Consider the following 15,048-nt stretch of genomic DNA (forward strand, 5'->3'; position numbering starts at 1 on the left):
CGGCCAATTGGGGAGTAAACTATCGGATGGAAGACCTCTCTCTCTCTGCCTCTCTTCTCTCTGTGTAACTCTGACTTTCAAATAAATAAATAACATCTTAAAATAATAATAATAATAAAAAAACAGGAGCCTGGAACTCAATTCAGTTCTCACATGTGAGTGGCCCAGACTTTGTTACTTGAGCCCTCACCTGCTACATCCCAGCATAGAAGAATGGGAAACTGGAATTGGAAATGGAAATAGGACTTGAACTGAGACACACCGTTAGGGGTTACACACGCTCCAAGCAGCGTCTTAATCTCTATGCTAAATGCCAGCTCCGTGCTCCATTTTAAGTTACGTTTTGTGTGTAGTGAGGTAAAAGTCTAAATTAATATTTTGCATGTGGATAGTCTGTTGTTTTAGCCCCATTTATTGATAAGACTGTTCTTTCCCCCAGTAAATTACCTTATTGCCTAGGTTTCTGGCGATCCTGGTCTGTCTGCTAAAAAAAAGGTGACTGACTCTCAACGTTAGAGGTACTGTGTTTGTGGCATGTTCGGTAGGAGATATGGTTAAGTTGTTTTGCTGGAGAACCCCTGGTGACAGTATCTTGAGTTTTTTTTTTTTTTTTTTTTTTTAACCTGGCTGGTTAGATTCTCCAATGAAGAGACTTCTAATCTCTGCTTGGCTGACTTTGTTCTGGCAGACAAGTGGTATTAAATGACTAGGGTTGCAGGTGTTTTGCTTAATGGTTAACAGTAACCTGTGTCCCACATCAGAGTGCCTGGGTTTGAGTGCCGGCATCAGCTCCTGATTACAGTTTCCTGCTAATGCAGACTATAGGTACCAGGGGTGATGGTTCAATTATGTGAGTTTCTGCAATACACATGGATTGAGTTTTCAGCTCCTGACCTCCTCCCCTCCCCCAAACAGATGAAGTATACCAGCACATGGGAACTCTCTCTGTCTCTCAAATAAATAAAATTGAAACAAAAAGCTAGTACTGTCACTCATAATATAATATAATTTTTTACTCAAGCCTGTTGTTTTAAGTATGGAACACATAGCTCATTTGTATCAAATGTCCATCCAGAGGTCCTGTTTTTTTGATTTTTTTTTTAACTTTTATTTAATAAATATAAATTTCCAAAGTACAACTATTGGATTATAGCAGCTTTTCCCCCCCATAACCTCCCTCCCACCCGCAACCATCCCGTCTCCCGCTCCCTCTCCCATCCCATTCACATCAAAATTCATTTTCAATTATCTTTATATACAGAAGATCAGCTTAGTATATACTAAATAAAAATTTCAAAAGTTTGCACTTACACAGATACACAAAGTATAAAGTACTGTTTGAGTAGTAGTTTTACTGTTAATTCGCATAGTATAACACATTAAGGACAGAGATCCTACATGGGGAGTAGGTGCACAGTGACTCCCGTTGTTGATTTAACAATTGACACTCTTGTTTATGACGTCATTAATCACCCAAGGCTCTTGTCATGAGCTGCCAAGGCTATGGAAGCCTCTTGAGTTCACAAACTCGAATCTTATTTAGACAAGGCCATAGTCAAAGTGGAAGTTCTCTCCTCCCTTCAGAGAAAGGTACCTCCTTCTTTGATGGCCCATTCTTTCCACTGGGATCTCACTCACAGAAATCTTTCATTTTTTTTTTTTTTTTTTTTTTTTTGCCAGAGTGTCTTGGCTTTCCATGCCTGAGAAACTGTCATGGGCTCAGATCCGAATGCCTTAAGGGCTGATTCTGGGGCCAGAGTGCTGTTTAGGACATCTGCATTCTGTGAGTCTGCTGTGTATCCTGCTTCTCAGGTTGGATTGTTCTCTCCTTTTTAATTCTATCAGTTATTATTAACAGAAAATAGTCTTGTTTATGTGACCTCTTCGACTCTATTATTATGAACAATTATGAACTGAAACTAATCACTTTGACTAGTAAGATGGCATTGATACATTTCACCTTGATGGGATTGAATTAGAATCTCCTGGCACGTTTCTAGCTCTACCATTAGAGATAAGTCCGTGTGAGCAAGTGCCAAACTGTATATCTCCTCCCTGTCTTATTTCTACTCTTATATTTAACAAGGATCACTTTTCAGTTAAAATTTAAACACCTAAGAATAATTGTGTGTTAATTAAAGAGTTCAACCAATGGTATTAAGTAGACCAAAAAAATATTAAAAGGAATAGAATAGTAAGTTGTTCCTCGACAGTCAGGACAGGGCTGATCAAGTCATTGTTTCTCATAGTGTCCATTTCACTTCTACAGTTTTCCTTTTAGGTGCTCAGTTGTCACTGATCAAGGAGAACATATGATATTTGTCCTTTTGGGACTGGTTTATTTCACTCAGCATGATATTTTCCAGATTCCTCCATTTTGTTGCAAATGACCGGGTTTCATTTTTTTTATTGCTGTATTCTATAGAGTATATATCCCATAATTTCTTTATCCAGTCTTCTGTACATGGGCATTTAGGTTGATCCCATGTCTTAGCTATTGTGAATTGAGCTGCAATAAACATTGAGGTGCAGACAGCTCTTTTATTTGCCAATTTAATTTCCTTTGGGTAACTTCCAAGGAGTGGGATGGCTGGGTCATGTGGTAGGGTTATATTCAGGTTTCTGAGGAATCTCCAGACTGACTTCCATAGTGGCTTTACCAGTTTGCATTCCTACCAGCAGTGGGTTAGTGTGCCTTTTTCCCCACATCCTCACCAGCATCTGTTGTTAGTTGATTTCTATATGTAAGCCATTTTAACCGGGTGAAACCTCATTGTGGTTTTGATTTGCATTTCCCTGATGGCTAGTGATCCTTAACATTTTTTCATGTGTCTGTTGGCCGTTTGGATTTCCTCTTTTGAAAAAAGTCTATTGAGGTCCTTGGCCCATCTCTTAAGTGGGTTTTTTGTTTTGTTGTTGTGGAGTTTCTTGATCTCTTTGTAGATTCTGGTTATTAATATTTATCTGTTGCATAGTTTGCAAATATTTTTTCCCATTCTTTTGATTTTTGTTTTTTAATTTAAAGATTTATTTATTTATGGGGAAGAAGGAACAGAGAAATCTTCCATCCGCAGGTTCACTACCCAAATGACCACAAAAGCTGGAGCTGATCTGCAGCCAGGAGTTGGGAGCTTCTTCTGGGTCTCCCATATGGGTTCAGGGGCCCAAGTACTTGGGCCGTCTTTTACTACTTTCCCAGGTGCATTAGCAGGGAGCTGGACCGGAAGAGGAGCAGCTGGGACCTGAGCTGGTGTCCATATAGGATGCTGATACAGCATGTGGTGCCTGCCCCCAGAGATGTTTTGTTTTATGCTCTGCACAGAATAAGGCTTTCCTAGTGTCCTGCCACACTGGGGGCTAGCCAGGTGCCCCGACGTGTGGTGTGTGATGTAGAGGATCAGAGGACCTAATTATTTTATTGGCAGATTTTTAACCAGTTCTGTTTTTCTGTTCTGCTCTCACCCTCATTTCAAATCACTGGGCTTTTTGGAGGCTGGGGTGTAAATTAGGTTGCTTTTCCCTACCACTGGTTTTGAATTTAACTGTTTTAGGTAAATCAGTTACCACCTGTCTGCCTTCCTTCCCCCTTCCACTTGTTTATTGCCATGATCTCATCGTCTGTGCTGTTCTCCTTATGGATATATACCTCTAAATTCTGTTTGCTGTTAGTTTAATGTTTCTTGGTGGGGGACAGAATACAGTGCTTTAGTCTGCCATTTTAAAAGAAGAATCTATAATCTATATAGAATCTATACTTTGACTTACACTTTTTTTTAAGATTTATTTGTTTATTTGAAAGGATTATAGAGAGGCAGAGAAAGAGAGATCTTCCATCTGCTGGTTCACTCACTAGATGGCCTCAATGGCTGGAGCTGGGCTGATCCAAAGCCAGGAGCTTATTCCGGGTCTCCAGTGCGGGTGCAGGGGCTCAAGGACTTGGGCCATCTTTCACTGCCTTCACTGGCAACAGCAGAGAGCTGGATTGGAATTGGAGCAGCCGGGACTAGAACCAGCGCCCATATGGGATGCCGGCACTGCAGGTGGCGGCTTTACCCGCTGTGGCACAGCGCCGGCCCCTAGAATGTAATATCTTTATGTCAAGTACCATACTCTCTGTTTTTTGAAAAATAAATTATAAGAAATACCAGAAGTGCTGGGGCCGGCGCTGTTGCGCAGTGGGTTAAAGCCCTGGCCTAAAGCACTGGCATCCCATCTGGGCTCCGGTTCTAATCCCAGCTGCTCCTCTTCCAATCCAGCTCTCTGCTATGGCTTGGGATAGCAGTAGACGATGGCTAAAGTCTTTGGGTCCCTGCACCCATGTGGGAGACCCAGAAGAAGCTCCTGGCTCCTACCTTTGGATTGGCACTGCTCCGGCCATTGTGGCCATCTGGGGAGTGAACCAGTGGATGGAAGACCTCTCTCTCCATCTCTACCTCTCTCTCTAACTCTTCCAAATAAATAAAATAAATCTTAAAAAAAATTAAATACCAGAATTGCTGTGAATTATGCTATATGTATTTATATTTTATTTTTATATTATTTCTTAGGTTAAAGAATGCCTCATTGGATCTCAAGCAAGCAATTAAAAATGAAACAGATTTGGATATTATTGCTGATCTGAGAAAAAAACTCCATCGGGCTAAGAAAGAAAAATTAGAAATAACAACTAAGCACAATGCAGAGGTAGAATTTATTTCCTCACAAATAACGCTACAAGTTTGAATTTTTACATTCATTTCAAATTCATATTTAATCTTTATTACTATTCTTTTGTTGTGCTTATAAAGGAGATGGTAATAAAGAAAACAGGAATCAGGAGTGGAGCTGGGATGCTGACGTAGGTACCATGATATTAGATGCAAATGTTCCAACAGACATCCTAACTCCTAGGCCCAATGCCTACTACTTGGTTTCTTCTTGTTTTACTATGCCATTATATCTGTGTGTCTTTACATATGTATATATTCCAAGGATGGTAGTTTTTTTTCCTTTTGAAGATACCGAAGGAATTATGTTTCTGTTTCTGTCGTCTGCTATATTCTTTCATTTTTTTTTTCTCTTTTTACATCTTATTCTTAAAGTTCAACTTAGGTAGCCTGGTGTAGTGTGAAGAATATCTGATTACGAAGACCTTGACTCATTCCTGCCGCCTCTGTTTACAGGCTATGTGACTGTTGGCTAGCTATTTATCTTTTTACATCATTAGTTTCTTATTGTGAAATGCTCTTCCCAAAGGGTTGTTGTGGTAATTAAGTGAAATAAAATTTATACAGAGGTTGTGAATATAATAGCAGCTGTAAATTATTGTTGTTAAATATAAACAGTTTGCTTTCCTTCCCTTCATGCTAACGTCTGATGCTATCCTGTCGGGGACCTCATGTAGTCTCCCTAAGTGAAATCAATTGCTCCTTTCTTTGTTCTGCTGGAACACCTTGCTGTGACAGATATTTAGAACTGAAACATTTATTTCTTTAGTCTCTTCAGTGTGTGATCCCCCCTGAGAGCACAAAGCGGTGACTGAGCATTGTCTCTGTTGCATATATTGCTTAATGCATAAAAAATGATTTTTTCAGTGTATAAAAGGAGCAGTGTTATTGACGATTAAAATAAGAAATGAATATTTGATGGCCTTATTTTTGTTTTTTAGTAGCAGTTAAAGTAATTTTAAAATGATAATTGAAGTAATTATATCTGTTTATATTGAGTTAACATGCAACCAAAGACAAAGTGGTATTTGTTAAGTAAATGCTGATTGTTTGTAAACTCTAAAAATCATATTTTAAAACCAAATGTGTATTTTACTTTTAGTATTAGTGTCATGATAATCATTCTTCTATCAGATATGTTCTGTCACACATATTTTGCAGTTGTCATTAGTTTCTCTTAGCAGAACACACTGTTCTCTGTTACTAGATCAAAATGTTTTGAAGTATGTGTTCTCATTAAAGAAACAGGGAATTAGCTCAGGGAAGGAAGACAACTTTCTCAAAACAGGCAATCATAGTTGGTTCAATTCTAGGTTTACATCACTAATTCTGATTCTTTCAATTATTTATTTAGATGGTCAAAGTTGTATTGAATAATTTTTTAAAGCCATCTTAATATCCAGATATACCCATCACAAAGCAAGATGGAGATGAGTGAAATGTTCTAAGAGCTAAGGCTGTATCTGCCTTATCAGATATTCCTACTACAGGAATGATTGGCACAGATATCTTTATTTAAAAAGAATTTTATTGCTGTGAGATCTTGGACAAATTATTTCATTTTTTCTGATCTTCAGTTTTCTTTGATAGGTGTAGAAAAAATATAATACTATTGAGATGATTTGTTAGTAGGCAAAGAGTGTATGTAGAGGAGACACTAGTAGACTCAGATTCTAGAAGAGACTTAAGTACCTTGATGTAGGTGATTGGGATGGGAAAAACACCACAGGGTTTTCATTTTTGCAGCGGTCATTAGAGTCATTTGCGCATAATAATAAAGGTGTGGGAAATAGGACAAGAAAGACCATGACATTCTTCAGCTGTTTCATTGGCTCAGTGATGATAGTGTGAGAAAATCTAGAGGGGCCTGTGTTGTGGCGTAGCAAGTAAAGCCTCCGCCTGTGACCGTGTATCCCATTTGGGCACCTGTTCATGTCCTGTCTGCTACACTTTGGATCCGGCTCCCTGCTAATGGCCTTTGAAAAGCCACCCATGTGGGAGACCTGAAAGAAGCTCCTGGCTTTGGCTGGCCCAGTGCTGGCCTTTGCAGCCATCTTGGGAGTGAACCAGTGGATGGACGATTTCTCTCCCTCTGTCCCTTCCTCTCTGTATAGCTCTTTCAGATAAATAAATCAATCTTTTAAAAAAAGGCAAATTAAAAAAAAAAAAGAAAATATAGAGAAATGAGGTAGAAAGAGTCAGCTCTTCATTATGTTAACAAAATCTGAGAGGAGCTTCCTGGGAAGGAAAACGTGAATTTTGGTTTACAGTTTGGAAGTTCACAGTTCAGGATGGGGTGGCCTCATTGGTGTGGCAACAGATGGAGGCTGCCAGTGGTGGGGTAGGTGCAGAGGAATGATCACATGGTGAGCCAGGAAGCAGAGACACAAGAGCACCCCTGGCTTATATAACCTCTGGCGAGAAATGCCCCCAAAACCTAAAAGACCTCCCACCAGACCCAAATCAAATCTCTACCCTTTCTCCATCAATGTGTAACATAAGATTGTGGGGTTTGAATGTCTGGGTTTGGGGAGCCAAGTCCTCTTCGGTTCATAATAAGAACTATACATTTTCTTAACCCAAAGGGACCAGAGACCTAGGACTACACAGTTGGCTTTGCAGCTTTCAGGACCTGAAGATGTTTGATTTACTCAGCCAGTACTTTAAGGACAGAAATTCTTTTTTTTTTTAAGATTTATTTTTTTATTTATTTTTAAGATTTTATTTATTTATTTGAGAGGTAGAGTTACAGATAGTGAGAGGGAGAGACAGAGAGAAAGGTCTTCCTTCCGTTGGTTCATTCCTCAAATGGCTACAACGGCTGGAGCTGTGCCAATCTGAAGCCAGGAGCCAGGTGCTTCTTCCCGGTTTCCCACATGTGTGCAGGGACCCAAGCACTTGGGCCATCTTTTACTGCTTTCCCAGGCCATAGCAGAGAGCTGAATTGGAAGAGGAGCAGCTGGGACTAGAACCAGCACCCATATGGGATGCCGGCACTGCAGGGGGAGGATTAACCTGCTGCGCCATGGCACCGACCCCTAAAGATTTATTTATTTGAAACACAGAGAGACAGGAGAAGAGGGAGATAGATCTTCCATCTGCTTGTTCACTCCCCAAATGGATAGGTCAAAGTTAGGAGCCCAGAGTTTCTTTCAGGTCTCCCACGTGGATGCAAGGGCCCAGGCACCTGTGCTACCCCCTGCTGCTTTCTCAGGTGCATTAGCCGAGAGCTAGATCTGAAATGGAGCAGCTGAATCTTGAAGTGGCACACGTATGGTTGCTAGAGTTGCAGGTGGCAGCTTTACCCATTGTACCACAATGTCGGCCCCAGGACAGAAATTCTTAAGCTGGGATCCTCAAAAAGAGAAATTAGGGATTCTGTGAATTACAATGAGGAAAAAATTAACAATTTTATTTTTATTAACCTCTAGCTGATTTTAAGCAGTCTTCATGCTCATAATAGGACATAGTAGTGCTAGCAGTACTTTTATTATCAATAAAAATCAGATACATATCACACTTCAGAAATTATAGCTGCATTTCACATTTCAATTATTGTACACATTTTGAAATAATGTTTGCATTTGTCACTGCTTTGAAATTACAAGTTATTAGATCAGCCAGTAAAGCTTATTATTTAATGTTATTAAAGTAGTACATAGAAAGACATATCACAAATTTATTTTTAGATTGCATGTTTTTTATGATTTAATTGTCTTTATAAATCTGTGTATTTTATTTTATGCTTTGAATTATATTATTCTGATAAGACTTTGTCAGATTGCAAAACAAAACCATCATCTGCTGTTTTCCCAGGCACACTAGCAGGGAGCAGGATTGGAAGCAGAGTAGCCGGGACTCAAGCCATTATTCTGATATGGGATGTCAGTATTGCAGGAGGCAGCTTAACCCACTGTACCACAATGCTGACTTCATTGTGTATTTTATATTTACAGCACAGCACATCTTAATTCAGAATGGCCATATTTATTTTTTTTTAAAAGATTTATTTACTTACTTGGAAGTCAGAGTTACACAGGGAGAGGAGAGGCAGAGAGAGAGGCCTTCCATTCTTCCATCTGCTGATTCACTCCTCAATTGGCTGCAACAGCCGGAGCTGCTGTGATCTGAAGCCAGGAGCCAGGAGCTTCCTCTGGGTCTTCTCATGCGGCTGAAGGGGCCCAAGCAGCTGGGACTTGACCTCGGCACCCATATGGGATACCGGCATTGCAGGCGGCAGCTTTACCCGCTATGCCACCACGCCAGCCCCCAAGACCAGCCATATTTCAAGTGCTCAAGAGACAAGTGATTGGGCCAGTGCTGTGTCACAGTAGGCTAAGACTCCAGCTGTGGCACAGTATCCCATATGGGCACTGCCTCATGTCCCAGCTGTTCCTCTTCCTATCCAGTGAGGCATGCTGTAGAAGCATAAAGGAAGCTATGAAGAATAATAATGTAGACATGTTTTAAAATTTTTTATTTTTATTTTATTTGAAAGATACACAGAGAGATCCTCTATCCACTGTTTCACTCCCCAAATGGCCATAATAGCCAGGCTGAGTCAGGCTGAAGCCAGGAACCCAGATCTCAATTTTGGGTAGAGACCCAAGTGTTTGAGCCATCATCTACTGCCTCCCATTGTGTGCATCAGCTGGAAGCTGGATTGGAAGTAGTGTAGCCAGGATTTGAATCGGGCACTTTGACCTGGGATGCAGGCATCCTGAATGGTGATCCAACCATTTTGCCACACACCTTTCTCCACAGACATGTTTTAAAAAAGGGAGATACCATTTTGTTCATGTTGTTACACATATAGTGCATGTACTGAAAACCACTTCCTGGGCAGAGGATATTTTTCTGTCGGCTGTGTGGGTAGTATTGGAAATCAAATAAAGTTCAATCAGATAAAGAGATGTTCATTAATAAAGGGGAGTAGTTGTACAGTCAAGCAGGGAGTGATGAGGCCAACACCGCCTGTAGGTCAGGGAGCCAATGGGAGTAGATAATATAACCAAATCCAGAAGTTAGGGCTGTTTGATGGGAGACAAACATGCTGTTGCTACCGGTTTTGGGACTTGAGGCAGAGATGGAGAGCTGGAACCACAATAGATGCCGCTACTATCAGTGGTAGAATCATTTGGCAATGGAGCATGAAAATTATAGTGCCTATGATATTATGGAGTACAGCAAAAGAAGGAGTTTGGGAATGGATCTGGGATAAAACAGGCAAATAATTGGCAGTTCACACCTTGTGCTTTTCAGCAACTGATAGGACCGTTCTCTTCATATTTAACTCCCATTCAGCATTATCCTGTAGCTGCATAACAATAAGGTTATGACTCAAATATGCTCTATACAAAGGTTCTCTTGCCTTCTCCACAATTGGAGACACAGAGGTCTGTTAGTTGTTTCACCTGTTTCACAGATGATACATGCCCTGCCAAAGAGATTCACATAATTTGATGTCATATGAATGTAATTGAAATTAAGTTTAACAGTTAAGTTTAGGAGTTGGTGTTGTGTGTTGTGGTGCAGTGGATTATGCTGCTGCTTGGGGTACTCATTAGAGTGCTGGTTTGAGTCCCAGAGCCTTTGCATCTGAACTAGCTTCCTGCTGCTGTGTGCCTTGTACTGTACTGTATAGCAGATTATGACTCAAATACTCATGTGGTGGACCTGGATGGAGTTCCTGGCTACTGGCTTCTGCCTGGCTTGCCCTTGAATTTGTGAAGTGAATCAGCAGATATCTGTCTGTTGCTGTTGCTCTGTCTTCAAATAAAAAACAAGCTTAAATAAAAGTTAAATTTAAAAGCACAGAGGGGCTGGTGCTGTTGCACAGCGGGTTAATGCCCTGTTCTGAGGTGCCGGCGTCCTATATGGGCGTCGGTTCTAGTCCCGGCTGCTCCTCTTCTGATCCCGCTCTCTGCTGTGGCCTGGGATAGCAGTGGAGGATGGCCCAAGTGCTTGGGCCCTTACACCCACGTGGGAGACCTGGAAGAGGCTCCTGGCTCCTGGCTTTGGATCGGTGCAGCTCTGGCCGTTGTGGCCATTTGAGGAGTGAACCAGCAGATGGAAGACTTCTCTCTCTCTCTGTCTCTACCTCTCTCTGTAACTCTGTCTTTCAAATAAATAAAATAAATCTTTAAGAAAAAACGTCTAGCATGGGTCCGGCACTGTGGCGCAGTAGGCTAATCTTCCTCCTGTGACGTCAGCTTCCCTTGTGGGCGCCGGTTTGAGTCCCAGCTGTCCTCTTCTGATCCTGGGAAAGCAGTAGAAGATGGCCCAAGCAGTTGGGCCCCTGTACCCAAGTGGGAGACCCAGAAGAAACTCCTGGCTTCGGATCGATGCAGCTCCAGCCGGCCGTTGCAGCCACTTGGGGAGTGAACCAGTGGATAGAAGACCTTTCTCTATGTCTCTCCCTCTCACTGTGTGTAACTCTACCTTTCAAATAAATAAATAAAATATGTTTTTAAAAAAGAGTTAAGCACTACCAATGTTAAAAAGCAAGAGGAGAAAGAAGAAAAAAATCACTGATATATACATCCAACAAATATATGTGAAGTTGCTGTAGTCCTTATTCATAGAGTTTCTACTAAGGTTTAAGTTGATATCTATCACTTCTTTCACAACCAAATCTGTATTTCCTTTATCCTCTGTCAACATTTCTCTTGGCAGGGTGACCAAACCTTCATTTTTGAGAATTTCAAATTGATCGCTTATTGTTTCTGCCTGCATTGGATTTCTGTAGGTACACATGGGCTGAATCACACTGTTGAACCCCAGGTTTTCAAGGTTTTTGCTGTCTCACTAACCCTTGGTAGTGAGGATTGTTCACCATATTAATAGGGTGATTTTTCTTTATCTGTTGTTTCAGTAGCATAAGGACACCAAAAATTAGCCTCAGATTTCAATTTAATGAATTAAAATTTTTTGTTGTGATGAAATATGTAACAGTTGACATGTTAATCCATTTTTGAGTGTACAATTCAGTGGCATTAGTTAACATACATAGTGTTGTTCAACTGTCACCATCTATTCCAAAATATTTCATCACCCTGAAAGAAACTGTGTTACATTAATGAATAACGTCCCATCCATCTCTCCTCCAGCCCCCTGTTGACCTCTACTTTTTGTTTCTATAAATATGTATTTTCTGGACAGATTCTTGTGGAACCATGCAATATTTGACCCTTCCACCTATTTTTTTTGGTATTATTTCACTTATTTCACTTATTATACCGTTTTCGAAGTTCATCCGTACTGTAGTATATATTAAATTGCATCATTTTATATCACCTGGTAGAAGTGTTAGCCTTGGAAATTAAGATCTCTTTCATAAAGTTAGAGTCCAAGTTGCAAGGGATTGGGGTGGGAGAACCTAGTGAATGGGTTAGTAGATGATAAAGTTATTAGCTCTTGGTATATCAGAGGCCACTCCCATTTCTATAGTTTGTTTCCTGAGTCTGTTGTATGGGAGAAATATCATCATATACTAATCTCCAGTTAAAGTTTCTACCTTCCCCATTGAAGAAAGCTTGGGAGAAGATTTATAGTATATACTTGTGGAATTGCTATGTCAGGGAGTTTCGAGGAGTCTGGGTTCTGATGGAGGGACTCATATTTTTCCTATTTTAGTGATTCAAGTCAATTCTGCTCAGTAGACTTAAAGATTTTTCTCTTTGCTTTGAAAAAATATTATTGTAGAACTTCTCCAATGTAGTTGCTATTAGCCTCCTGTGTCTTTTTTTTTTTTTTTTTAAAGATTTTATTTATTTATTTGAAAGGAGGAGTTACAGATAGAGGGAGATATAGAAAGGTCTTCCATCCACTGATTCATTCCTCAAATGGCCGCAGCGGCCATAGCTGGGCCCATCTGAAACCAGGAGCCAGGAGATTCTTCTGGAATACCATCCAGGACTCCCACATGAGTGCAGGGGCCCAAGTACTTGGGCCATCTTCTACTGCTTTCCCAGGCCATAGAAGAGAGCTGGATAGGAAGAGGAGCAGCCGGGACACGAACCAGTGCCTGTATGGGATACTGGTGCTGCATGTAGAGACTTAGCCTACTATGCCACAGTGCCAGCCCTCTTGTGTCTTTTGAGCACTTGAAATATGGCTGGTCTGAATTAAGATGTGCTGTAAAAATAAAATACACACTGAAGTTGGTGTTGTGGCATAGTGGGTTAAGTTGCCTCCTGCAATACTGATATCCCATTTTGGAATGCTGGTTTGAGTCTGCTTCCAATCCAACTCCCTGCTAATGTGCCTGGGAAAGCAGCAAATGATGGCCCAAATACCTGGGCCCCTGCCACCCACATTGGGGACCTGGATGGAGTTCCATACAATTATATTCCAATGCCCATTATAGCAACTGTTCTTACCTTGTCACTATTGCTTAATTGCTACCAATTGGCCTTTGCCACGCTGGGATTACACCATTCTTACTGAAGTTTGGGATTCAGTGGTGACATATTATTATCTCCACTTTCCACTACTTTCTCTGGCATATAGAGGTTAGCTGCCCCAGAACTTTCTGAAGATGCCTGTGCTTCCCATTCCATGTGTTTTACAGTGTTTTGGTTTGCTCCTCAGGTCTCTGTACTGTATCAGGGAAGTACTGGTGTTTTCTCCTTATTAAATAATTGTAGACTAATGTTGAATTCAGTTTGCAGTTGTCCACCCCAGCCAACTGATGGAGCTAGTTTATTAAATCCACTTCAATCCTATACATGTTACCCAGATTCCTGCTAACACCAGATTAGCAAGATCTTATGCTTCTTTCCCTAGATAAGCTAAGTTCTCCTGGAGCAAACCATGCATTTCTCTGCCATAGCATACTGAGATCTGAGTCAGTCTGTGGTGACAGAAGCTGGTGGAAGTGAATCTTGCAAATATTACAAGGTAGCTACTTCAGATGTGGTCATTTCCAAAGCTTTAAGCAAGGGAAGGCTAGTTTCCTCTAAGAGATGAGAGCTTGCTTTTCATGGTAAGGGGTGTTCAGGGGGCTTTTGCAATTCATAGTTTGTAGGATTGTCTAATTTCTTTTTTAAAAAAGATATATTTATTTGAAAGGCAGAGTTACAGAGAGAGGGGAGACAGAGATCTTCCATCTGCTGCTTCACTCCCCAAATAGACTCAATGGCCAAGGCTGGGCCAGGCTGAAGCCAGGAGCTTCAACTGGGTCTCCCATGTGGGCTCTGGGGCCCTAGCATTTGGGCCATTTTCTGCTGCTTTCCCAGGTGCATTAGCAGGGAGCCAAATTGGAAGTGGAGTGGCTGGGACTTGAACTTGTACTCATGTGGAGTGCTGGCATTGCAGGTAGTGACTTAACTCTATGCCACAATGCCAGCTCCTGGTTTGTTTAATTTCAAAAGTCCTCATCCCATGTCTTTCCTTCCTATTTAATGCCTAACTGGTACTATTTTAACAGTAGAACATGATGAGACTCGCCACTCAGTTTATAATTCTGAATTCTCCATAACTTGATTTTCAGATGGGTCCTTAGCCATATCTGCCTTGGAGCTATAAGGGATAAGAGATTCTAAAAGTCACCATTAAACTCTGGTTTTCTGTCTAAAGCCCTGTGATTATAATTTTGTTTGCATAAGTTCTCTAGAATAGTGAGATTTAGCTTTCTTTCCCCTCTCCCTCAGGATTTGGTGTAAACAAACTGCAGTAATGTGTAAGTGCAGTCACTGCCTCATTTTCCAAAGGCTTGCCTTTAATAGGCACTTTGTTGTAAATAAGTCCACATTATGGTTTAAATAATTGTGATTCCACTGTGGATCATGGGAATCCCATTTCTACTGGCAAGGATGTCCTCACTATGTTCAGGTTCCAATAGGCTGTCCATGCAATGTCAGAACCATCTTGAGGCTATTTCTGTTAACCAAGAGCAATATTACTGTGTGTCCTGTCAGTAAAATAGAAATTACTCGACTTTTTTTTCTGGGGCTGACGCTGTGGCGTAGCAGGTTAAAGCCCTGGCCTGAAGTGCCGGCATCCCATGTGGGCGCCAGTTCTAGTCCCGGCTGTTCCTCTTACAATCCAGAAGATGGCCCAAGTCCTTGGGCCCCTGTACCCGTGTGGGAGACCCGGAAGAAGCTCCTGGCTCCTGGCTTCGGATTGGCGCAACTCCGCCTGTTGTAGCCATCTGGGGAGTTAACCATTGGATAGAAGACCTCTCTCTCTCTGTTTCTACCTCTCTCTCTAACTCTGCTTTCAAATAAATTTTAAAAATTACTCAATGTTTTTCTTTTTAAAAGATTTATTTATTTGAAAGTCAGAGTTACACAGACCATAGCAAAGAGCTGGATTGGAAGTGGAGCAGCTGGGACTAGAA

The 15,048-nt window shown here is 41.1% G+C and overlaps 1 protein-coding gene across 20 annotated transcripts in view; it reads left to right on the forward strand.

Annotated features, from left to right (window-relative positions):
• CCDC171 (coiled-coil domain containing 171) overlaps positions 1-15,048 on the forward strand; it is a 395,951-nt gene that overhangs the window by 16,463 nt on the left and 364,440 nt on the right. For 19 of the 20 annotated variants that reach the window (XR_011380113.1, XM_051845352.2, XM_051845399.2 and 16 more), the window contains one exon: positions 4,548-4,683. Coding sequence is in view for 15 of the 20 variants with exons in the window: in XM_051845352.2 (XP_051701312.2) it covers positions 4,548-4,683 (136 nt within the window). In the remaining 5 variants the exon portion in view is untranslated. Of the gene's footprint in view, positions 1-1,685; positions 1,813-4,547; positions 4,684-15,048 lie in introns of those variants that run through there. The other variant, XM_070052486.1, reaches the window with a different exon arrangement.

Source organism: Oryctolagus cuniculus, chromosome 1, assembly GCF_964237555.1.
Source record: "Oryctolagus cuniculus chromosome 1, mOryCun1.1, whole genome shotgun sequence".
NCBI lineage: Eukaryota > Metazoa > Chordata > Mammalia > Lagomorpha > Leporidae > Oryctolagus > Oryctolagus cuniculus.